General features: G+C 45.6%; 2 protein-coding genes across 4 annotated transcripts in view; one reads left to right on the top strand and one right to left on the bottom strand.

Annotated features, from left to right (window-relative positions):
- Window positions 1-13,094, top strand: part of NOL4L (nucleolar protein 4 like) — a 99,278-nt gene extending 86,184 nt beyond the window's left edge. For all 3 annotated transcript variants that reach the window (XM_032762393.2, XM_032762395.2, XM_032762394.2), the window contains 5 exons: window positions 2,542-2,727; window positions 2,819-3,010; window positions 3,454-3,576; window positions 4,356-4,557; window positions 8,111-13,094. In XM_032762393.2, the coding sequence (XP_032618284.1) occupies window positions 2,542-2,727; window positions 2,819-3,010; window positions 3,454-3,576; window positions 4,356-4,557; window positions 8,111-8,310 (903 nt within the window). In that variant the 3' untranslated portion in view covers window positions 8,311-13,094. The remainder of the gene's footprint in view (window positions 1-2,541; window positions 2,728-2,818; window positions 3,011-3,453; window positions 3,577-4,355; window positions 4,558-8,110) is intronic.
- Window positions 13,095-15,857: 2,763 nt separating this feature from the next.
- The window catches only part of ASXL1 (ASXL transcriptional regulator 1), a 30,645-nt gene continuing 20,981 nt past the window's right edge, over window positions 15,858-25,521 (bottom strand). The window contains exons 10-12 of the mRNA XM_032762392.2: window positions 24,815-24,920; window positions 21,562-22,186; window positions 15,858-20,784 (exon numbers count right to left, since the gene is read on the bottom strand). Of these exons, the coding sequence (XP_032618283.1) occupies window positions 17,839-20,784; window positions 21,562-22,186; window positions 24,815-24,920 (3,677 nt within the window). The 3' untranslated portion in view covers window positions 15,858-17,838. The remainder of the gene's footprint in view (window positions 20,785-21,561; window positions 22,187-24,814; window positions 24,921-25,521) is intronic.

Genomic DNA, 25,521 nt, shown 5'->3' on the forward strand with positions numbered 1-25,521 from the left:
GGGGCTTCGGGGGCGGGGGGAAATCGAATGGGAGAGGAACTCGCGCCCCAGGACTCATGCTTCAGGCGCGAGAGACCAGCCATTCAACACACTGTGGAACAAGGCTCTCCCGCCCTGACCATGTCACATCCGTTCTACGAGTTAGCATCAAAAGCTGACCAAGACGGGCGTGCGGAACCGAGAAACACAGCAAAGAGACTACTACAGACCTGAGAGTGTTCAGCGAGGCCCTCAGTGGGGCGTATCGGGGGACGGGCGGGGGCGGGGGTTGCACACCAGACATGCAAAACGGGGTTCAAATGCTCATCTTGCCCACAGCAGATGAACAGACAGCATAAGCAGGGGCAAAATGCACAGTCTCATTTACAGCCTGCCACAGCCAGATAGTAAAATGGAGGCAACTGCACACGAGATGTCCGAGGGCAGCAGAGGACTTTGCTCCTATTCATGGAGCTGAGAGAGGAGGGCTCAGCCTGGGGGCCGGTTGGGAGGGGTGGAGTCTGCTCAGGGAGCTGAATGCATTCCCTTCTAGGGAGGGAAGGGGAAAGCTGTCTAGCTATGCTCTGCTCGTTCTGAGGAACTGCTAGAGAGCGGCTGTGTCTGGCCTTGCTCCAGGCTTGGGGCTCTTGCTGTTGGTAAAAACAAGGCCCAACTAGAGAGTGTGTGGTTAGCAGAGGTAAGGAGAGAGGAAGTATTATACCAGGAACCCTGGCATGCAGCCACAGCCCTGCCCCCAGCCTGCTCCACAAAGACCCTGCTGCTGAGCAGGTTTATTTTCTCATTGCCTATAAAGGCATTACTGTGTAATGAGCTTTTAACACTCTTCAATCGAGACAGAAGCATCTCTCTCCCTTTCATCTCAGCTCCAGCTCTTTCAGTTCAGTTTCACAGAAGAAATTCCCCTTAGGCATTCCATGTGAAAGTCATTCCCCCAGCCTCCTCCCAACATACCCTAGCCATAACAGATGCGTCTTCCCAGGAGATCTCAGCAGACGCTCTCTCTGCTATGGTGGATCTCTCAATCTTGCTGGAGAACCATAAATCCGGGATCAGCCACCTGTAATGCCTCAGCAACCCCCTCTCCCAGAAACCAGCTTCTTAAAACTAAGTTTGGGTGGCAGAGTGCACATTGTGCATACCGCCTGGTGGAGTAAGTGAATCTCTGCTGTTGTAGGAACAGGTTCACAAGTGGGGCTGTTAGCACTCCTGGGAGTAACTGGCTGAGCGTTACTGTGAACACAGTGAAGCTCTGTGCGTGCACGCACGTGTGTTACACCATCAGTCTCTATAAATGTCAAAACAATCACAAAACTTTCAGAAGACAGCACCTGGTGCACACATGCGTAAGCCTTGTCCCCGACAGCTCCTCTGCCTGTGACTGAAGTAACAAGTCCAGAGCATCCACCAATCTTGACGGAGCTGTGGGCTAGGACAGATTGCTTGAATCTTTCCTCTTTTGTGTTACGCACTTTGGCCTGCTCCATCTGCACTATGGTGATGAAGGGCCTATAAGGAGCGCCTCTCAATCATCCCCATTTTACAGATGGGAAACTAGGCTGGAGACACAAAGGACCAGATTGACAGAGTATTTAGGTGCTTAAAGATGCAGACAGTGGCTCTGTGGGATTTTCAAAAGGCCCAAAAGCCGGCTAGGTGCCACTGCTCCTTCAGTCCTTTGAAAATGTAAATGGGGGAGAGGTGCCTAATCTCCTTTGGCCATTTTGAAAATGGGATGTGGTGCAATCTTCATCTTCAAGCACCTCGGTACCTTGGAAAACCTGGCTTTAAGTGACCTGGCCAAAATCACACAGGCAACATCTGTAGCGAGGTGAGAACTGAATCTAGGGCTGCAGAGTCCTAATCCCTGACTTTAGCCACAGGGCTCCATATGCCATTTCTCTCCCTGACAGGAGAAAGAGGAGAGGTCTCACAACCCAATCACAGGTTTTTCTAGAGGACATATCCGTGTATTGTTTATGGCCTGTTGGCCCCAGCATAATTCTTCACAGATTGTAATGGAAGCACTGCACACGCACCCTTTAAACATGGAGTGGCAACATGGGACTTGGCCTCTTTGCTGCTTCCATCTTCTGATGCTCTTATTTATCAGTTTGCCCGAGTTTCTCTTTTGCTAATATTCTCTCCTGGCCCATCTGCTCCTCTTGTGTAATCCTGCAGTGCAATGACCCTAATGCTGAATCTGTGGCAGCTCCAGCATTTCCAGGGGAGCAGAATGTGATGTCATAAAGGATTCAATTTCATAGCAGGATCGGCTATGTGGTCAGGGAGAAAGCTTTGTTTCAGACAGAGCTGCAAAAGGAGCACAGCAGCCAGAGCTAACTGGCAAAGACAAAGGGCTTCTGCTTCCCCCATTCCTTGTCCTGTCTGAAATCAGGCCCCTGGCCTTTGGCAGAGACCGGAGAGTGCGTTGAGGTCTAAGTGCTCATAGACTCATAGGTCAGAAGGGACCAATATGATCATCTAGTCTGACCTCCTGCACAAGGCAGGCCACAAAACATGACTCCCCCTGTTCTGTCTCAGTCCCCTCCATACAGTTCTGGCAGTTATGACTCCATCAAGACCGAGGTCAGTGGCTGTCCGGAGGACCTGACCATTGGCAGAGCGCCCACAGCAGATGAAGATGATGACGACCATGACGACCACGAGGATAACGATAAGATAAATGACTCAGAGGGGATGGATCCAGAGCGGTTAAAGGCCTTCAATGTAAGAGTAACAGGCTAGGGCAGAGTGGGTCCAGCAGTCCCAAGTCTCTGCTGCATCTCATCTCCACAACCACTCTCCATTCTCTTTGCAGATGTTTGTGCGCCTTTTTGTGGACGAGAATCTGGACCGAATGGTTCCCATCTCCAAGCAGCCCAAAGAGAAAATTCAGGCGATCATTGAGTCCTGCAGCCGACAGTTCCCTGAGTTCCAGGAGAGAGCTCGCAAACGTATTCGCACTTACCTCAAATCCTGCCGCCGTATGAAGAAGAACGGCATGGAGATGGTGAGCAGCTTCCCCTGCCTTCCATGCCCTTGTTGCCCTACCGCTCTCCCTTCCTCACATTCCTCCTGCTCGAAAGGCCTCCCTCGTGCCTGCAGACTTGTCCTCCTTCCAGCTGTGTGGAAGAGAGATTAGATCACAATCCATTCTGGATATTGTCTGTGACCCTGCTTCCAGTGCTAATTTTTTTGAAATGTCACTACATGTTCTCTGCCACCCGAAGGGTGTGCATGGCAGAGAGAGACTGACACTGGCGGATGGAGAAACAGATGTAAGCACTGGAGGGTTAAAAAGTTGAGGCCTCAAATATTTTGATTTTAAATATTAACTTTTAAGAGCTTGAGAGTATTCTGTGCTCTTGCCATGCTCCTGGCAAGTGTAATGATTGTTTCCATCAGTGTTCATGTTTCTCCAAAGATGACCTAACTGGTTGTATGTCTCCACAGACCAGACCCACCCCACCACATCTGACCTCAGCCATGGCAGAAAATATCCTCGCAGCTGCATGCGAGAGTGAAACACGGAAAGCAGCCAAGAGAATGCGACTGGAGATATATCAGACATCCCAGGTACAATCCCTGTAATCCTCTGCATGCTCGGCACAATTTCATCTGCTCTGTCCCCAGTCAGGGGCAGATGAGCCAGAATTGACAGACCAGGTCAGCAGAGATATTGCTCACTGAGGATGGGCACAATACCTTCCTCAAGCCGTGCAAGTTTGGTCTGCTTACAGTTTGTCTAGAAAGGGAAAGCCCACGCTGTGCATGCATGTGGTAGAGGGAGATGTCACGGGGGTAAACAGTCTGGAGAACAGGAAGAAACAATTGATATGGTAGTGAGTATGGGCAGGGGAGGCTCAGAGAGCCCACACTGGAGAGAGAGACGAGGACAGGGACAAGGAAAGCAGCAGCAGAGGGACATTTCCTTTCCGGAGGCACTCTTGTGCAGGAGGTGGGTGAGGGATGCTTCCTTTAACTGACGAGGATGTGTGAGCAGCAGTTCGTTCCTAACACAAGGAGAGAGTAGCAGCTCTGCATGCCTGCTCTGCCCAGGGGAAAGGGTCAGGGATGCTTTGGCTGTGTATATTTAAACACCTTCCTTACCATTTTCTGGGAAAGCTGTGGAACATGGGAGCTTCGCGTATATGTAACTAGGTTTGAAGCCATCCTTGCTCTTTCTATGCTCTGATTGGCTGAGATATCAGGATGCTTGTGTGGGCTGGCCCTACAGGTTATTCTAGGCAATCAGAGTGTAGAAAAGCTGACTACTTGGTGCAGCCCTTCCACTGGAAGTGAAGGGCAGGAAAGGCTCCTCACTGGAATAAATCAGTTTGTGTTCCTTGATGTAGGATGAGCCGATCGCCTTGGATAAGCAGCACTCCAGAGATTCCACAGCCATCACGCACTCTTCCTATTCACTGCCAGCTTCATCTTACTCCCAGGATCCGGTCTACATCAACGGAAGTTTGAACTACAGTTACCGTGGCTATGGGACCCTTGGAGGCAGCCTGCAGCCACCCACTTCACTGCAAACAGGGAACCACAGTAACGGTAAGAAGGGAGGAGGCACAGCACTTGGGAGTGACACAGAATTGGGTCTGCTCTATCCCTTTGTCTCCATTCAGATGGGGTTTGAAGAATGCTTGAGGAGTGTGCTATAGAATACAAGCAGGGGGCTTGTGGTTCCTAACTGCTCTTCCTGCTCTGCAGCTAGAAAGCGCTGATTGAGGGGAGGGTGAGGCTGCTCCTGCTTTCCAAGCACTGCCAGTGCGAGTGGCTCACCCCAGCCCCCTTCCTCTGGCGTGCAGAGCCACCCCCTCCCCACCACTAAATTGCTCCTGAGAACTCCCTACTCCCACAGCAAACTAGCTAAGGTTGGACGGCAGAACAGGAGAAAGACAAGGGCTGAACTGGGGGGGAAGGGAATTTAGTTTAACTTAAACCCCCCCCCCCCACAGGTACCACCTATTAATAATTAACCAAGGCGGGCACCTGTCACCACCCTGATTGCCTTGCTGGTATGAGACAACCCTGCCCCAACCCTTCATGTGCCTTTTTATAGGAGGCTCTTTGGGCTGAGGGTCGTGTCTGCCTGTGAGTTAGGAAAGCACTGAGCATGCTGTGGGTGCTGCCACAATCTACAAGATAATAGATAATAATCCTCTTGCTGGCAGGAGTGTCAGCATGGAGGAGGCCAGGCAAAGAGAGCAGCAGTGAAAGGGAGCGCTGGATGGGAGGTCTGGGGGACAGTGGAGCAGGTCTGTGTTGCAAGGTGTGGGAGAGGGAGAGAACAAGCCTGATCAGTTAGATTTAATAACGTGAGAGTGAATGATCTGGTAAACAAAATGATTAGTCCAGGCTGGGGCAGCACCTGACCACAGGACCAAACCGAGGGCCAGCCCTGCCTGGCATAGACACGCCCTGACCAGAAGCCTCTGTAAAGCATGGAATCAGGTGATCTTGTGTCAGGTCTCACACATCTCAGCAATAGCCGCTTGGGACTGTTCTTGTGCCACTCCTGAGCAGTAGTGGCTGGAGCCCTCTAGCCAGACCTGTCAGGCAATCACAGGACCTGCTTCCATAGCCTCGCCCCCGCGTGTATGCCTGGAAACCCTGATTGGAGAGCCTGGCCAGGAGTGGTGTGCAGAGAGGAACAGAGCTTTTGCTTCTGGATCTATCTGGGTTCTTCCAAGAACCCCTTGAGAACTGTATATGCAACTGACCCTGCCCATCTCCATTAGCACGCCACCGATAGCACAAGACTTCTTTCCTCCCTGAGACATTCCCCTCAGCAATCTTTGCCACTGGGCCCCTCACCCAGTGCCTTTCCTGGGGCCTCACACCCTGCCCCTCCCTATCTGCCTGGAGTAAGGATTTGAAAGGATGTGATTTCCGGAGTCCTGAAAGATGCCTGTCTGGGATTAACTGTTATCATCCTTTCCTAATGCCTCTTAACCCCAAGTAAAGATCCCACCCTAGTCTCCAGCTGCTGAGCCCTAATCCTTGCAGCTAGAGTAGAGGATGTTACACTTTCTTTCTAGACTACCACACGCACTCCTGGGTTCCCACTGTAGGAGGAGAAGCAGGATTCCTTAGCTTCCACTGCCTTCCTCTACAGGTGGCAGTTTCCACTGTGCAGTTTTCCTTGAGGCGCTACCCAGCCACACAGCTGTTCTCATTACACCTCACCCCAAAATTGATCAACCAGGGCCTATTCCAGGCATGCACAGGAAGCACAAAGCTGAAATCCTGCTTCTTTCCACATAGGCCTCTGCCCAGGCTCATGCCAACTCCTTTAAAGCCAAGAGAGCCTCCTGCCAGATCCTCTCATAATTCCTTCCTTCATCGCCATCCATGTCCCTTTTTCACCCGTTTGAATGAAGTCCGCACAATTCTGTTCCCCCGCCCCCAAGTCCCTGGAGTTTGTGCTGCAGCTCCATCTCTTATCAATCACTCTGCACAGAAGCAAGCTGTTTTCCCCAGCGTACCCACTTCCCTGTTACCCCATTTCCTTCCTCTTCTTGGGCAAGCTTTCTGCTCCCAGTGCAGCTCCCTTCTCAGGTGCCTGTTGCCTTTCCCTCTCCACTAAAATTCCCCTCAAGTTGCTAACCCCACTCCCCTCCCCAGTGCTAATGGTCATCTTTCCAGATTCCTCCATGACCTCTGCTGTCTTTGACTGTCCACTTCTCCGCAAGCCTCTGCTCCTTTGAGCTCCCGACTGTCCACTGCTTGTTTTACTCCTACTTCACTGATTGCTGCTTTAGTGTTGCCTCTTTGCGGACCCCTTTCCTCCCTGTTACCCTCTCTTACTCTCCCTTCTCCCTGCCACTTACCTTCTGGGTGACCTCACCTGCTCCCGGTGTCCCTTATTGCCATTGTGCTGATGGCTCTCAATCTACCCCTGCCTAGCCTCACAGCTTCCCCATCTCTGCTCTCTCTTCCTGCATGTCCCAACACTTCCTCAGCCTGAACACAGCGAAAAGCCCAACTTGTCCTAACCCTGCTCCTCCATCACTGACAGCTCCATCCCTCCCCATCACTCAGACTCACACTCACAAAGTTAGCTTCGCTTCTTCCATTTCCTTCTCTCATTACATCCAGCCTCCTCCCTCCCTCCCAGTATCAGCGCTCTAATATCCACTGCCCTTCCCCACTGCACTTCACATTATGTGTTGAAGAGGTTTTTGGATGGGCCAAAGCGCAGCAGCCCCAAACATGCTCAAGGCTACCTCTTCTCCTATTTTTGTCACTGGGAAACACCCGTTTGCAGAGTATGCTTGGGAGCCCCTGCTAAGAACCAGGGGTGCTGGAACAATGTGTATAGTGGGGGTGCTGAGAGCCATTGAACCAAACTAAATCCTGCATTTGATGGAAACTACTTCAAGATGGGGGTGTGCAGCACCCCCAGCACTCCTAGTTCCAGAACCTATGCCAGGAGCATGAAAATTACACAACTGACCATCAACAGAAACAGTGAAACCACTCCATGCAACATGCTGTCAAATGCAGAGAAGAATCAGAAACCAAGAACATTGTTTCCTCTAATCCTTAGGTTTCAGTACTCTGAGGAGTCAGAACAACTGTAAGTACAATATTTGCTCTCAGTTGACTGACCCTTTAAATTTTGTACTAATTAAGCCAAGCTCCCAAGTGTTTCATTACCATTCTAGCCCTTGACAAACTGCAATGAATAAATTTTTGTACTATAGGTGCAAAACCCTCTCCCTACATGCCTGTTTTATTACAGTGTTAAAACAGATGTGTCTGACTTGTGCCTGATCTAACTCCTAGCAGAGCAGAGGGTTAGTCTGACTTGATATAGTATGTTTACAAAATACACAGACACACACACTCTTTGTTAAGAACAGAGCCATGGCAGCGTCTCTGTGACAGAGCAGCAGTTGGAAGGTGCCTACAGCTTGACGGTCTGTTCTGTAGGCCTCAAAACTACATACATAATGTAAGATGCAGAGTGTTGTACAAGGGGCTGTGAATCAAAACAGCAGGTGCTGTTGGAATTTTCTCCTGTGAATTTGATGTGCCACTTTGGGGCAGCAACTGTGCCAGTGTCTTCCTGAACCTCCCTCTTACTTTTCACTTGCAGGTCCTACTGATCTCAGCATGAAAGGTGGGGCCTCAAGTACAGCCCCTTCTAACAGCACCAGCAGGGGGATGCCAACTGCTCAGCTCAGCCCCACAGAGATCAGTGCAGTGCGGCAACTGATTGCCGGCTACCGAGAATCAGCGGCTTTTCTTCTTCGGTCTGCAGATGAACTGGAAAACCTCATTTTACAGCAGAACTGACTCCTGGTATCTGTATAGCTCCTGTGGCAGAAGACAATTTACACCCTTTGGAAACAGGCTCCCACTGGTATCCTGCTCAGGACTAACCATCGTCCTCCCACCCAGTAGCTGGTACATTTAGTTTTTAAAAGGTGGAACCCAGAACTGTTTTCTTTCACACTCCGAGCACTTGGGGCACAAGGACACATTTTTGACTCTCTCAACATAGGTGCGCCTAGCTGAGCAGAAGGCAAACCTACAGCTTGGATGGGTGGGGATTTTTTTAGGGTGGAAGGGAGGCTTGGGGCTGCAGATGTATTTAGAATAACCTTTGTGGACCCCAATGTTAGAATCACATCCCCAGATAATTACCTTTCAAGGTCTTAGGTGAGCAGAATTGCATATTTATTGAGAAATGGACCCTCCTCTCCCCTTAGTAATTTATTTTTCTGAAAATGGATTATTTTGAGTTTGTACAGATTGCCAGTTGTGTGTCCGTCTGATCAGAAGGAATTTATTCCTGTGAAATAACACATTCCGGATCACTACACTACTAATGGCTGAGCAGCTACACCTGGGAGAGACCCCTTTCCACGGGGTGCAAGTTTCCCAACTAGTCCTAGAACTTCTAGGCTGCTTGACCTCCAGCAAGCTTAGGCAGAAGCTGAACAATGAAGAAAGAGTGTCTTGTTAGACCTTTATGCTAAGCAGTCCTGTAGCAGCAGCAATGGGGCCAATATCTCCTGCACAGACTCAGCAAGCTCAGTAGACCTTCAGCTGGAAGGACCTCTCACACTCATTTAGCTCAGTGCAGAGCAAAACAGAAAATATCTGAGAACCACTGTCACGCATTCACCATCCATATTCTACCTCACACTTCATTGTGGGCTTTTTCCAGGACTCAGGGGGGTTCTGAACAGTTCACCCTATAATGTGGATGACTATGATGTGCATCCAAGACTGGGGAGCAGATGGACAACTGACCCAAGCTGGCTCCCTTTTTTGTTCAGAAGAGAAGGAAGGACATGCACTGCTGATGGACAGCAGCTCACTGCAGCAATGGATGATGTCAAACCTCTCCTCAGTGAGGAATCTCAGGCTGTCTCCACAAGTATATGTGAAACTAGCGCGGGGGGCAGCAGCAAGAGAATTGTTTAGAGAAACACATGTGAATAATAAAGACTAGTGCAGACTTTTAGGGAGAAAAGTAAACTACTTCAGTGAAACAAGCAGCTCATTCCTACTCAAAAGGAAAATTAGGAGACAGCAGCAGAAAGGGTGGACATTCTCCCCAGGGCCCAGGCACCCTCCTCATCCCCCCAGTAACAGTCCTGGGAAAAGCTCACAATTCCTAAAGTGTGGGGAAAAAATTGGCCTGATTACCATTGCTGTTTCTCCCCAACTCCCACCCTCTCAAAAACCAAGACCAATGCACTTCCCTTTGCTCAGTGCAATACCTACTACCAGTGCTGCTAAAACCAGGGACTTTGCTCAGGCATCAAGATGCTGAGCAGGGCCAAGCAATGCAACATAGTCTGTAGCCATAAAAAGCAGCAGATAATTGCTGCCTAAGAATCGGTGAGAAGAAGTCTCACCCTCTCCCTTGTCAGTGCTGGCAAAATTCTCCTCCTGTCCTCCTTTCTAGGGCAAGAACCACAAGCAGCAGCACCAGATAGACTTGAATATTAAAATAATTTTGATCATTTTAAATGCAGGTGGTTTCCTTCTCAGATGTTAGCTCCTTTTAGACCAATGTATTGAGAACTCACTTCCGTGATGAAGGTTTCTGCTCTGCAGTGGTGGTCCACATTGTTTCCCTTTCCCTCCCCATCCTACAGAAATAACCATACTAGCACATGGGTTTTACACTTTCAAGTAGCACAGGTTGGGCTCCAGCCTCAAATAGTTTTTCCAAGAACCTTTTTACCAAATTAGTTTCCATTCATACTAGTGGGAAAACTATGCTGGCTAAAAAACAAGGCCCTATCCCTTTCCTTAGCTGTAACGTAGACTAGGCTTCTGGCTCTCTAGAACAGGACTGCCCAGCCAGCCCCAAAAGGGATTAACTAGTGCACTGACCATTTTCCCCAAAGCCTGAACTCTCCCCAGCAGCTGGAGAAAAAGGATTTAATTCCTGACTGTTTTCTACACTCAGACAGCCCTTGCAGGGAGACGGTGGTGGTTTTGTTGTAAATCAGAGTTGATTCCCTTCATTTTAACATGAGCCAACAGGGTGGTTCTTTGGGAACATTCTAACATTTTGGTTCTTTGGACTAGAGGCAAAATCTGACCAACTTCCAGGGAGTGTGGGTCAGTATCAGAGCCAAGGTGTCTGAGAACAGAATGACCACGCAGAAGTCCAAATGTCAGGTCCGCACTTTCCCCAGCACTTCACAAGCCTGCATGATTTGTCCACAGCATCCTCCCCTACTTTGAATTTATGTAAATATTTATTTTTGTGTGTACAATACCATGAAGTAGCAAACCTTTTACAAAATGTTAACCAGTCATTTGTGAAAGTCTTAATGTTAAAGAGAGGCAGAGACAATCGCTGTCCCAGAATTCTCTATATAAATTACTTAATTCTTGCCTCCACTCCTTTCAAGAGGCCATCAAGAACATGTAGCCATAAATTTGCCAGCCAATTAACCAACAAAGACATTGCCCAGGGGCTTATTATAACAGATCAACATCAGCTGCAGTTTGTTTAAAACTGTATTTATGCAACATCTAGCTGTTTTAGCCAGCTCACCCTGGAACTTCATGTTTAGTAGCTCTTCGTATTTAAACCACTGGCAGAACACAGTTGAGACTTAGATTGCATAGGAAGAAGACTTGACAGCCTAGTCTGTAACATCAACTAATGTTCATAACCTGCAGCTGGATGGTACAAACTCAGATTTCTGAAGCCTTGATGACAGTAGTACTTGTGACAAGTTGTGAAACAAATGGGATCCACTACATATTGGTGTTAGGGAAACTTATGTAAACTGCATCTTTAGTCTCTTTGGAGCCATCTCCAGAGAGTATCTCAGTGCTCTAACTGATCCTTACTCAGTAGTGGTCCTTCTCTACTCAAAGGCTGGTTCACAGCCATCTTCCTAAGTTTTCACTAGATATTAAAGAGTTAGGAATCTCAATTTACGATTCTCAATCAGAAGGAATGAGCAGGAGCAAAATACCCTGGCTTTCCAGGCTTTGTGAGAGACAAAAGGAGAGCACTGGGTTAGCAGATGGTCTGGAAAACCAGTGATGGAGAAGATAAACCTCTTGTCTTAAACATCATCACTACCACCTGTACACAAGGAATGTTCAGTTCCCAATGACAGTGTTTCAGCAAGGGGAAGTGTTCACAGGATTCCCAGCAGACGTGACCTGTACCTCCCCACTCAAAAGGGCCACCTTCTTCCCACAGGTGGCCGTAGGACTTAGTACCAGTCATTTATAAAATGCTGCTTTGAACTCAGAGAGTTAATATACTTTTGATTTGTAATTTTTTGTAAAAACTTTTTACAAGGTAGCATAGTATTTCACCAGAATACCAACTACAATCCGTCCATGGTCTGATTTTTATATAATTTAGTGGTGCTTTAGAAACTTTTGTTTGGTTGTTTCAGAGCTGTACAGCTCAGTTCTTCGCCTGTATCTACCTAAGACCAATGTGAACCTTTGTATTTTTGCTCCTAATTTTGGACTCAGTGAAAGTGTACTGTTTACATGTACAGAACTCCCAGCCCCTGTGTGTTCTGCAAGACCTGCTGTTGAAGAGGAAGATGTACCTCAGCCAGTTCATCTGCTTAGCAAAGCCACAGAGACACTGACACATACTCAACCACCTTAAAAACACAAACCTGGGATGTGCTGCAAGAGATTTCAGCGTTTGCACAGCCTCACACACTTTTAAGTGATCAATTTGAAAAACAGCTATAGCTTAAAATTTGAGAGCTGATCTGAGAGGGTGAGGTGACCGTAAACAGCCAGGACCTGAAACAGAAATAGAACCATATGATGGTGCTGTTTCACCACCTTTCCTCCCTGACATCCCAGGCATGAAGGTGAACGCTACTAGCTGACTTTAGGGTTCCAGTTGAGTCTAGAAGAATGCTCAAGCCTAGTGGAGGCCAGGGAGAAGCGGGAAACCCCTTTCCTTCAGCACAATTGAACACATTTTTACTGATTCATGATTAAATCATCTAAGATGTCGATTTCAAATAAAAATGCTAGGAGAGTATTTCTCTCTAGAGACACCGGAGCTCCTAAATGGAGCAGGAGGCAGCTCGTTTAGAAAGTCAGTACAATGGGGGGGGGGGGGGGACAGGGTGCGCTCAGATACTGAGCATATGGCACTTAAACCACCATGGAAAGATAATTCAACTTCAAGGCGACACTTTATTGTTTAATCAATTGATTAATTTCTAAATGATATTTTTGCAGATAGGCACCTATGCAACTTAATGTGGCTCTTTTAAGCAGATGAGCACTTCCTCCTCAATAAGCTCTATAAAAATTTGTGTTATATACTGTGGATTTTTCCAGTAAGTGTGGCTTAATATTTTAATTCTTAGAATGTGTGTCTATTATATGTGATGCAACTTAATTCTGTTCTGTTTGTGGAATGATTAGCACAGGCCAACTCCCTGTCCCCCTCACTTAACAAAGACCAATGAGCTGTTAATCAAGCTGTTATTTCCATGGTATTACTTGCTAAATGCACTGATTTCATAAGTATGTGGAATCCTTTTTTTCTTTTGAATCTGTATATCATATATAAGACTGAATCTACTTAATAAACACTGTATAACAAACAGGACTCAGACCTCCAGTGTCAAACACAGCTAGGGTCACTTTTACCTCTTGCTTGCAAGGCTTTTTCCACCAACTGAGACATATGCCACCAGCTGTCTCCTGAGTTCCCATTAGAGATCTCAGATTTTCAACCCAGTGTCAGTCTGTGACCTAACACATGGAAGGTCAGTTTGATTGTTACTGGTACCAAGAACAGCTTTCAAATTTAGGTGTTTTAAAACAAACAAAGTACCTTCATCACTCAGGTACCTTAAAACAAGCTGTGCTGTCTAGTCCTTAACAATCAGCTGCTGCTATTCTTATATTTTAGATAGCTACCTTAATAGTCACTACTGGGACTGTCAAAGCTGGTTTTTGACAAAATGAAATGTTTTGCTAAAAGTATCTGCTTTCATGGAAATTTTTTTGCGTTTCCCCCCAATGAAAAAAATTTTTTTAAATGAAATTCAGTATTGTCTATAAAAAATAGTTTCCTGACCAACTCTGTTAATTACATATATTAAATAAATAAATACTTTGCACTTACATGGTGCTTCTGTACTAAAGAATCTCAAACCACAACAGTTAAACCTGGCTAATTCACATCAGTGATCTGGTGACAGAGGCAGAAGGCCTAGGAAAGACAAGTATGACAGTTTTCAAAGAGCCAGATTGTATGCTAAAACAACAATTTCCATTGCCCTACCTTTGATTCCAGAATGGGCAGAGCTTCCCCAGCAACAGACAAGGAATTGGCTGACAGACACTTGCAAGGGAGTGACCAGGAGACCCATTGTGAATGGCTGAATATTGTACATTAGTAAGCAGTCTATAAGAAATAGCAAGGAGAGGGCATCCTAAAATGTATTTAACAATTCTATGTTAGTTTTAATTATTTATGATATTTCATAATATATACACTAGTAAACGTGTTCTATTGTGTGTTTTGAAAGCATAATGAAGCCTTAGTAATACTAGACCTCTACTCTTAAATCTACATTGATTAGTGAAGAACCATTCTAATTATAGGGTGTGGGGATTAGCAGGGTCCTACTGTGCATGTATACAAGTGAGTTTTGAGAACAGTTAAAAATACCTGTCATTGTTTCGTATCTCCACACCTGCAAATGGTTCTGTTGACTCAAGGAAGTGATGGATTTTGCTGTTACTTCCCAGCTAGTCAGTCATCCCATTACGACAGGATTACACACCGGAGCATTGCTCAGCTGAATGCAAAAGGCAAGTTGGAGGTGTTCAGTTTTTTTGAAAAGTAAATTCTATTACTAGAAAAACATTATGGAGAAAATATTTAATATTCTTCATATTAGACCAATTTGAGCCTCAAACAAAAAATCTTAGGGCTTACCTTAAAACCAACGGTGAGATCTTCCAGATCCCTGCTACTCCAGAGAAAGCTAACTCTGCTGCTGTCAAACACTGCACCATCAGAATGACAAGCTATTGACTTCTCAATTTTTCAGCCGTTTTCTAAATGGCGAGTTCATGTAGTTTTCACAATTAGATCAAGTTTTCTTTTAATAGGTGGCCCCATCTAAGCACACCCATACTTCTAGGCCTGCTCAGCTACAGTCAAAGAACTTCAACTGACGGCAAAGACAAGAACCAAAACTCATCCTAAGCAACCACTTGACTTTTCAGAACACGACATTCCCAAAGCATCAGAGTTTAGAGGATATTTAAAGTCAGCGGGTTCCTATCAGAGTTCTGTTCATATTACTGGAGCGATTGCTTTGTCCTTTGAACTGTAGGTAAGCATCAGTTCTCTCTCACTCAACACAATGTGCTGTGAGACTAATCTAGAATTTAAAACATCAACCTTCTTTCCCACTTAGAACATGATGTGTTCTTGTATTAGGCAAGAGCAGCAAAGCTCGGCTATGTTCCTCTTTCCTCCTACCCTTGATGGTTTTAGTTTTTTTCTAACAAGCAAACTAAAGAAGCTACAAGCAAGAATGAATCCACTACTGCTAAACACACACATGCAGGAGTGACTTAGGTGCAGGAGCCACCAGAAGACAACAGCACTGGGAGCTACTGTAACAGCAACCCTGTAGAATGTAAATCACATCGTTAGCTTCCGTACTGTAGTATATGTATCTATTCCAAATGTGGCATTAGACGCGTTATCAGATCATTTGCCTTGTTGAAATTCCACTACAGTGAAAGTTGGATCTACTGAAGAGAAACAAATGTATTGACAATCTAAGCTTACAGCCAGTTTCAAGTGTTGTAACTGGTACCAAATCATTGCATTGCCTCAAAATCAGCATTTAAAATCTCATTAATCCAACAATGTAACCAGACATTCGAAGAAAATGCCATATAATAGCAGATACCATATACCGGCTTAGGAATTCCCTAGGTAGATTCTACTGTGTGTGGTGCATTACCACCAATATCCGGGAGCAACGCCATCGCAGAAGGGCTTGTACAGCAGCGAACTTTGCTCTGGCAAGAAGTCCAACAACCCAAACGGCTTGTTTTGTGATGTAAGTACTTTTACATCACTCGGCTCATATACGTTACTTGCAGTGGACGCAGTATCTTCAGTGATGTTAGTATAAATGGCATACTAACCTTCAGACAAAAATGACAGTCCCTTTTTGATCAGCTCAGTTTAAAAGCTTGTGAGGACACTGCCAAGACAAAAAGGAAAAAGAAGTGTTTTCCCTCAGCCTGGCTATGGCAGGACATCAACTGGTAAGTTCTCGAGCCCAGAACACCAAGCCCATTTCAGAAGAAGAGGATCGAAACCACACATGCAGGTTTACAGAATGTTTATTTTTCCAATACCACAAGGGACATACAAGAGCAGGGCCCTGCTGGAGAGCTCTGCAGACCAGACCAGCTTCAATTGTACCCTACAGTGGCCCCAAAGGATACAGAGCCAGACTGCCCCAGCTCTGCTCCCTCTCTTTGGTAAGCAGGTTTTCACACCATCCCCTCAAGACTTCACTAATACTGCATTTCAATTCACCCCCGTCTCTCCCGCTCCCATTTCACAATATCAAGATGCCACATGGGTTAGAGGTAAACCATTTCAGAGACAAAGCTTTCTGCAGCCCACAGATTTTACACTCTCTACAGCTCTCAAACAGGGAGGTCTATAATTAAAAAAAAGGCATAGTCAAGAAAGAGGTAGGTAGGAGGTAGGACAGGGGTGGGAGAAAGCTGGTAAATGAAACTGTAGGTTTGCTTCTTCCCACTTAGAGCAACCCGGTCCCGAGAGGCAATTGCTCAAAGGAGGGTTGGTCCATTTTTCTGCTCGCATCAATTCTGGTTAGGTAAGGGCTTTCACACCTTTGCACTGCAGCTATAAACACTGCTCTGGGAGACTCACCAGTTATGACAATGACCAGCAACTGCTATAGAAATATTTTTTAGAAGAGCAAGGAGCAAAATACATCCAGCTCAGAAAATCAGGGCAGGTCATCCTTCAGATTGCACATTGCAGTCTGTCTGCCCACAGCAGTGCCATGTAGGCAGAAAGGGAGGCAATCTGAACCAAGTGTGACTCCTTTGCATGTTCAGCCTCACTTTAGGCAGCACAGAATACAGTGGCTTTGACTACAGATGTAGATTAATAACCAACACCACTTTAATGTAATACTGCTGTAGAGCCTGAAAATAAAGAAACAAAAAAACCCTTTTATGTTCTATGTACATTACATCCATTTACAGAATTGGCCAGTACTGTGTACAACATATAAATACATGATCAAACAGATGCATAGAGGATACTTACAAGAATCAAATAATTCACTTTATACATCCAAGAATGAAAAGTTAAAATATTAAAAAAAAAAAAAAAAAAAGGGGGTGGAGGGAACACCGTTTAGAATGTAAAATGACCATCACATACAGATGCACAGCCAGACACTTGCAGGTGGTTAGATGCTGGCATGGCAAGGTTCTCATTGTAGGGCTGTAATATGGGAGGTTACCGGACACACTAATGAACTCCTTGGCTTTTCATACAAGTTTGTAGCAATGTTTGGCCAGAAGAGGCAGCCTGGTCCAACAGTTCAGTCAGGTGCACACAGTTCCAGAGGCTACACATCTTCCTTCAGTCCAGCAGAAGGCATTGAAGCTGGCAGCCACTACCATTTGCTTCCTTCATTCCCTTAACTGGCTCCATCCAATGTGCCATCACCCATATATGGCTCTTCAGCCACCTGCTGAGTGTTTTACTGGTTACTTGATTCTGCTGTAGCATTCAAAGTACTACACAGCCACCACCTACAGAGAAGCTTCATGTCCACATTTATCGTACAGCAGTACTTTTTCCACACAGACAGGGAACGGAGAGTGGAAGACTATATTCTGCTCTGCTAAGGCATGGCCAGGACTAATCCAGCTCAGCCCTTAAAAACAGAGAGCACTCTGTTCCAGTTCCTTTGGACGTAAATGTTTCCTTTAGAAAAGGTCCATGGATTCCCAGAGCAAACTGCCTCTCAGTCAGGTGGTAGCCTCAGCATGTGTGCCCAGAGCACAAATCAACATTTCCATGATGGTGTTAAGCAGAAGATCACTCCAGTAGGGCACAACTCACAGATGGGGGAGTGAAACTGTGAGTAAGAACAGGTTTTGCACTGTGAATTTTAGTGGGAAGGCAAATCAACTCTCTCACCAAAACTAATATTGTCTCTATTATAAACTGAATAATATTTTGTGTACATGTTTTAGGGTCAGTTATCAAAATACACACACTAAATATACAATTTTTCTGATGGCCATAATTTATTATCTCACTACAAGGCACAATACACAAAGCTTTGAGGGTCCTATACAGTCGTCGTGACAAAATGCCCCACATCCTTTACACATAATCATGGCTTTAAGGCTGCAGGAACATTTCAGCGATATTTCTTCAACACTGCTGCTATCAGCAAACATCTGCACAGAAAGGGACGTATTATGGTTTGCAGCAAAGTTCGCTTTGTGGCTTAGCTGCATCACGCTTCCAGCAAGGCTTCTGGGAAAAGCTGGAGTTGTGTTGTGTGAATAATTAAAGCTGGTGGAATGAAGCTGCAGCTTAGAAAGCTTCCCATAAAATGCTTGTTTGATATTGAGCTGAGAGGGGATGGAAGAAGGTTCCAAGGGCTGATTGAGTCCTTTTCCTGGTTCCCTTGGTAACTTGAAAAATGGCAAATCCATAACAAGGGGAACACTCTGCAAATGCTCCATCAGTTCCACAGGGTTGTGTGCAACATCCTTCCTGTTCTTCACATTACCCTTGGCTGGGCCTCCACAGGCCAGTACATTCTCATTTTTTATTCCTCCTAGGGTGTTTGCATGTTGCTTTGAAGGCCAGTCTTCCCTGACAGTTGGTGCTCCTTCTCCGGACACAGAGCTCTTATTTAGTGGAATCTGCTTGCTGGGGGATGTGGTTCCCATGGTTCCAATATGCTCCAATGCTCTTGGATGATGCAATCTAGTAGCAGTGTTGCAAGGAAAACCAGAACCAAAAAGCTTTTTGCCCTGGACACCAACACAATTTTTATTAATTGAGGCTCCACCAATCTGATTTGGACCAAGAGAGGTTACATTTGGAGATAAAAACCTAGGAGCTGCAGGTGGATTTAGCTTTTCAGGGCTTTCACTTGTAATAGTATTTGTTAGTGGATTGTGCTGTGGGACACCATGGACTAGAGGCAACTCTTTTTGATCTTCAAAGCTACAGGAAGATGATGTTCTTTCTCTAGGGCCCAACTCTTTAGGTTTCTGAGGACCGCTCACCATACTTGCCAGTTGGTCTGGAGAGCTCAAGTTAGGACCAACTTTGGAATGCTTGTCTGGAACATCAGGCTGGTTCTCCAGTACTGTCCCAGAGTTGCACTGTGTTTTCTGAGGATCTCTTAAAGCACTCGGAGAGTGGAAATCATCACTTCTGCTTAGGTCACTTGTATTTATTCCCACACCTTGGGAAGACTCTTGGCCAAAGCAGCAATTGCTACTTCCCTGCACTTGTAATGAGCGGTTTTCTGATGGCCTGTCCAGAAGTGATTCTGTAATTTCCAACTTGATGTTAGCATGTGATACTGGTAGAACCGTTTCCAAAGAAAGGTTCCCCTTAAGTAACTGCATGACCAGAGGGTTGTTGGCTTCAATAGATGATATGGGCCGAGTGGAGCCTGGTGGCTTTTTCTGACTCTTAGAAGGTTTTTGAGGAAGAGGTGTATGTGGTGCCCATCTCTGAGGCTGAGACACGTTGCTCACCATTGTTGCTGATGGTAAGTCCACCATGTATGGGAGACTCTCAGTTTTCACAGAAGAGTCTGATCTAATCCCTTCATCTCTCTCAGTGTTTCGCTTACGGATGGCATCTCCTTTTCCTGTAGCCTCCTTAAGGTGGACATTCCTGAAACATATATCCACCTCCACATTTTCATCAGTTAGGTCAGCTTCAAAATCTGAAGCGGTATCTGTTGTTTCGCTATGCATACTCTGGATTTCTTCATCTCCATTTGTCTTAAATCCTTGTGTGTCTCTCAGGCGTTGACAGACGTTTTCTGTGTTTGCTCCTGATGGCCTCTCCCACAGATGTGGAAGTTTTTCAGAGGTACCTATTCCATTCTGAATAGTTAAACCACCAAGTGAAAAAGGTTTCACCAAAGACCCTTTATTCTGTTCTCCATTCTGTAGTTCACTTTCATGCTGTTTTCCTGTCTGTAGGTGTGTGAAGGCATGTAACTCTGAGCCCATTTTCTCCATTCCAATATTATTTATTTTTGAACCATCATGATCAGTAACAAATTTTCCTTTGGGTGGATTTGATCCATTAAATCTAGCTTCAATTTCTGGCTCATGTCGTTCTTTACCATCTGATGAGAATTCTGGGGTAAGGCTACAATTATTGGAGGAGGTTTCCTTCATAGGAGAACTACAATTCAGCTCTATGGGAGTGCCTACATCTTCAATTCTTGGTACAACATTGATATCATCTATGAGATAAACTGCAGACCCCTGTACCTGAGAACAAAACAGACCATTCTCAGGAGGAACTCTGCATTCTTGCTTATTACTCTGCCCTTCCTGAGAGGCAATATGAGGTGCGTTTTCAGTTCTTACATCATGGAGGCACTGCTCCAAGTTCTCCTCCTGCCTCAGAGAAGCTGCAGTGTCAAAAGATGGCCCAGTCAAAGCATCACCAAGCTGGCTGTTAGCTAAACTGTCAGTATGTTGAGCAACATCTTCTGTTCCACCTGAGATAACATCTGCAGCATGTTCAAGAATGAAGGCTCCCTCACCATTAGGAATGTAGGGGTCTTGTTTTGCTGGTTGACATAAATTTATTTTAGCTACCTGCACAGCTACCTCAGCAAAGTTAGTCTTTTCTCCATCTAGATGGAGAGGCGGCAGTAATTGTGTTCGTTGTAGATCTGACGCACATTTTCCATGAGTTCTCTTTGATCTCCTGTACTCTGTATGGCTACTGGATTCTCCTCCACCACCTCCTTTATCAGTGCTGTTCCCTCCTCCTCCTGGCCCACCCCCACCTCCAATGGCAGCTGTAGCGGCCTCTCGCTGGGCTCGGGCTTGCAGAGCACGAGCTTTAATGTCTGCGAGTGTTCTGGCACCAGTTCTGCCCCGACCAGAGAATTCTGTGTTGGGGATGATCCTGGGGCATATCTGGTAAGCGGGCTGACCCTTAACCACCCAGGGTGGTTTGATACGTGAAAGTTGAATCTGAAAAAGAATCAGAAGAGAAGATGTTAATCTAATACTTGATATTCTCAGAGAGCAAAACAGTTTAAATCAGTTCACTGAAATACAATATATTTAGTTAACATTCCTAAAGGGAGTGATTTTTGGCACAGTGAAAGTGCTGCTGCCCTTAGCCTCTTGATGAGGTCCTCAAGAGATTTCTACTCAGGCTCCATATCGTGCTCTCTTTTAAAATCCACTTTATAGTGAGATCATCTGTCATTAGCCACCAGACAAGGCTTAAACACTAGCTTAATCTGGACTCTGGAGAAGACAGAGTTTTGATTTCTGTCAAGCGTGATCCATGCTCACTGAAATGAGTAAGATGGCCTCCTGCTGCCAAAAAGGGCAGAGCTGCAATTCCACCTACAGGGGAGTATAAGCGGTAGACAGGAGGATTCCATCCCACATGAAAGAAGGTGGGGAGTCTACAAGGTTACAATGAGAACGTTTGAAAATCTTGACTGCATTAGATCATCCCATTTCAGGAATAGCCATATGTGCACCCACAAAACTACAGATGAGCTGTAAGGCTACTCTGCATTCTTGTACAGGAGACCATGGAATAATTTTCCATTCTACTCTCTGGCTGTCTAAACAAGACAACACAGTGCCATAATTAGAGCTTAGCCAGTACGATCAGTGAGAGATTCTTCCATTCCCCTCTTTGAACAAGAGGGCATGACATTTTCATATTCCTTTGGCGCTACAGGGCACAAAGTCCCTAATGTAATAATTAGGTCTAAGTGTCTCTCCTACCCGGATGGGTGGGACTTTTGGTTCCTCTTTGGTAGGCTGTGGCTTTTCTGGGTGAACACTTTCAATTGTGTTACGAAAGGACTGACGGTCTTCAAGCCGGGGCTTCTTTTCGGGGAAGGAGGTAGAGGCAGCCTCCTCAAAGCATTTCCTTTTCTGGTCCTTTGACTCCCGATCTAAGTTTTCTTGGGGCAAACTGGGAATTCTGTTTACAGATGTAGCTGCAAATGAGAGATCTTCCATTTTACTGTGCAGTCTGGAAGCCTCTGGAGAAAACCGCAATTCTGAACTCTCTGGCTTCAATGATGCAGATGAAGAGCCTCTCAGATCTTCTCCTCCCAAATCCACCTCAGCTTTAGTCTCTTTATGGAAGGAGGAATCTGGCCCCACAGACGCAGTCTCTTTAGGGGTCTCAGTCTGGTCGGGCTCGCGTATTTTATATAGGCTTCTCCTTGCTCTGCATCGCAGATCTGGCCGAGAGCGTTTCTTGAAGTGTCCATCTCGCTGACGTGTGGAAGGACCATGCTGTGGCTTTGCTACTTCTCCCTGAACAGACAACCCAGTCCTGTTCTCAGCATCTTCTTGCACTGAATTCTGCTGTTGTGATTCTTCTCTAGTCAAACCCAACCTGCAAAGCAACCACAGAATTATTTAAAGGCCAGAACAAGCTTTTTGGGTCCGATTTCATCTCCTGGGAGGGATGTAAATTGTTTATTATTTACAGTACGTACTACCAGAGCAGTACATGGTGCTTTACAGATTACAAAGCAGACACTCATCTCACTCAAGATATTTCTCGGTAGACTGATTATGTATTCACTACTGCTGACAACTGTCACAAGAAATAAGGAAAATGATTAAATGATATCAGGATTTACAATCTAAAACTAAATCTGTAATAGATTACAATAGAATACAATCTAAAACTAATCTGGCACAGAGAGTACACTTACAAAGTTTGCAGACAATACCAAACTGAGAGGGGTTGCAAGTGCTTTGGAGGATAGGATTATAATTCAAAATGATCTAGACAAACTGGAGAAATGGTCTGAAGTAAACAGGATGAAATTCAATAAGGGCAAAAGCAAAGTCCTCCACTTAGGAAGGAACAATCAGTTGCGCACATACAGAATGGGAAATGACTGCCGAAAAAGGAGTCCTGCGGAAAGGGATCTGGGGGTCATAGTGGATCACAAGCTAAATATGAGTTGCCTGTGTAACACTGTTGCAAAAAAAGCGAACATCATTCTGGGATGTTGTCATAAACAGATAGTTAAGGGTTAATGTCTCTTTTACTTGTAAAGGGTTAAGAAGCTCAGTGAACCTGGCTGACACCGGACTAGAGGACCAATAGAAGGACAAGATACTTTCAAATCTTGGTGGAGGGAAGTCTTTGTTTGTGCTTTTTGTGTTGTTCATTGTTCACTCTTGGGGCTAAGAGGGACCAGACGTACACCCAGACTTTCCCAATCTTTCTGAATCAGTCTTTCATGTTTCAAAATAGTAAGTAATAGCCATGCAAGGCGGATTAGTCTTATGTTTGTTTCCTCAACTTGTAAATGTGTTTTTGCTGGAAGGATTTTTACCTCTGTTTGCTGTAACTTTGAATACAAGGCGGCGGGGGGGGGGCGGCGAGGGGGAGTCCCTCTAGTCTATATGAATCTGAGTACCCTGTAAAGCATTTTCCATCCTGATTTTACACAGATAATTTTTACCTTTTCTTTCTTTAATTAAAAGATTTCTTTTTAAGAACATGATAGATTTTAAAACAAGGAAAAATCAAAGGAATTGAGTCTGAACTCACCAGGGATTGGTGGGGGGAAAAGGAAGGGGGATGGCTAATTCCTCCTTGTTTTATGATCCAAGAAGTTTGGATTGGTGTGAAGCCTCTCAAGGCAACCCAGGGAGGGGAAAGTCAGGGGCAGGGGAAGGTGGATGGTTAATTTCTCCTTGTTTTAAGACCCAAGGGGTTTGGGTCTTGGGTTCCCCAAGGAAGGTTTTGGGGGAACAGGAAGTGTGCCAGACACTACTCCTGGCTGGTGGCAGCGTTACCGGATCTAAGCTAGGAATTAAGCTTAGAAGGGTCCATGCAGGTCCCCCACATTTGTACTCTAAAGTTCAAAGTGGGGAGAAAAACCTTGACAGATGTATTAGCAGGAGTGTTGTAAGTAAGACACAAGATGCAATTCTTCCGCTCCATTCTGTGCTGATTAGGCCTCATCTTGAGTACTGTGTCTAGTTCTGGGTGCCACATTTCAGGAAAGACATGGACAAATTGGAGAAAGTCCAGAAAAGAGCAACAAAAATAATTAAAGGTCTAGAAAACATGACCTATGAGGGAAGATTGGAAAAATTGGGTTTGCTTAGTCTGGAAAAGAGAAGACTAAGAGGCGACATGATAACAGTTTACAAGTACGTAAATACAGGTTGTTACAAGGAAGAGGGAGAAAAATTGTTGTTCTTAACCTCTGAGGATAGGACAAAAAGCAACAGGCTTAAACTGCAGCAAAGGCGATTTAGGTTGGACATTAGGAAAAACCACTCTGACAGTTAGGAAGTTAAGAACTGGAATAAATTGCATAGGGAGGTTGTGGAATCTCCATCACTGGAGATTCTTAAGAGCAGGTTAGACAAGCACCTGTCAGGGATGGTCTAGATCAGGGATCGGCAACCTTTGGCACATGGCACACCAGGGTAAGCACTCTGGTGGGCCAGGCCAGTTTGTTTACCTGCCGCGTCTGCAGGTTCACCACTCCAGGCCAAGGGGGGCTGCGCGAAGCAGTGGCGGGACCAGGGATGTGCTGGGCGCCGCTTCCCGCCACCCCCATTGGCCTGGAGCGGCAAATCAAAGTCAGTGGGAGCCACGATTGGCCGAACCTGTGGACGCGGCAGGTAAACAAACAGGACCGGCCCACCAGGGTGCTTACCCTGGCAAGCCGCATGCCAAAGGTTGCCGATCCCTGGTCTAGATAATACTTAGTCCTGCCATGAGTGCAGGGGACTGGACTAGATGACCTCTCGAGGTCCCTTCCTCTCCTATAATTCAAATATTACTAGTTTTGGAAACAAAAAGAATTCAGTTTTAGGTATTCTGTTGCAGTGATAATCTGAATGATTCACTCCATAACTAGCACTCCAAAAAGAGTTGCTGCTAATAATGGAGTTGCTTCTTCTCAGAGAGCAGCTAGCTACCAAAGGGAAGTTCCCTATCCACCTGACTTGAATAAAACAAGACCAATACGGTAGCATTCCTTACTTTTGTCCATAGTAGTCTTCAAAGAACTTCTCTTTCCACTGCTCCACCCTCTTCTCTTTCTCCATTTCCTGTCGTATTCTAACCTGCATCTCATGAGTAAATTCACCTGCAGAGAAACAAGCAAATGCAAGTTTCATTACTATCCAAAGCCAACTCACCAGTTCCACAGCACTCAGAGCATGCATAGTACACATTCTGTGCTTGTTAGAGAGTACATTTTCTACCTTTTGAAATTCTAGATATCCTGATGGGATATTCTGGCATGTTAAATACTGCTAATGGTCAAAGCACCAAATCACCTATTTAAGGGGAAAAAATCAGGCCCCTCTGTCCTCTCCAGAGTGATACTCAGCTGTGACCAAACACTTATGCAACTGACAGCAAGTGTCCCCACCCCTATGGTGAAACTCTGGCATCAAGTCAAGGGCAAAATTTCCACTGACTCCCGCGGAGCCAGGATTTCACCCCTAGAGATTAACTATATTGCAAGAAATGACCCTCATCTGACCATATTAAGTAACATTAAAAACCAAAAGAAAACTTGATGATTCAGGGGCCATAGAAGTTGTCACAGGGTGTGTACACTACCCCATTCAGAAACAGGGATGTGAATAGCAGTGGGCATCAATGTGCTATGCTGTAACTCCCCTTTGTGGACAGTGATGGCATGAACTAAAAGTTTCCTAGTTGCATGAATGCAGCTCTGT

This window comes from Chelonoidis abingdonii, chromosome 14, assembly GCF_003597395.2.
Source record: "Chelonoidis abingdonii isolate Lonesome George chromosome 14, CheloAbing_2.0, whole genome shotgun sequence".
Classification (NCBI taxonomy): Eukaryota; Metazoa; Chordata; order Testudines; family Testudinidae; genus Chelonoidis; species Chelonoidis abingdonii.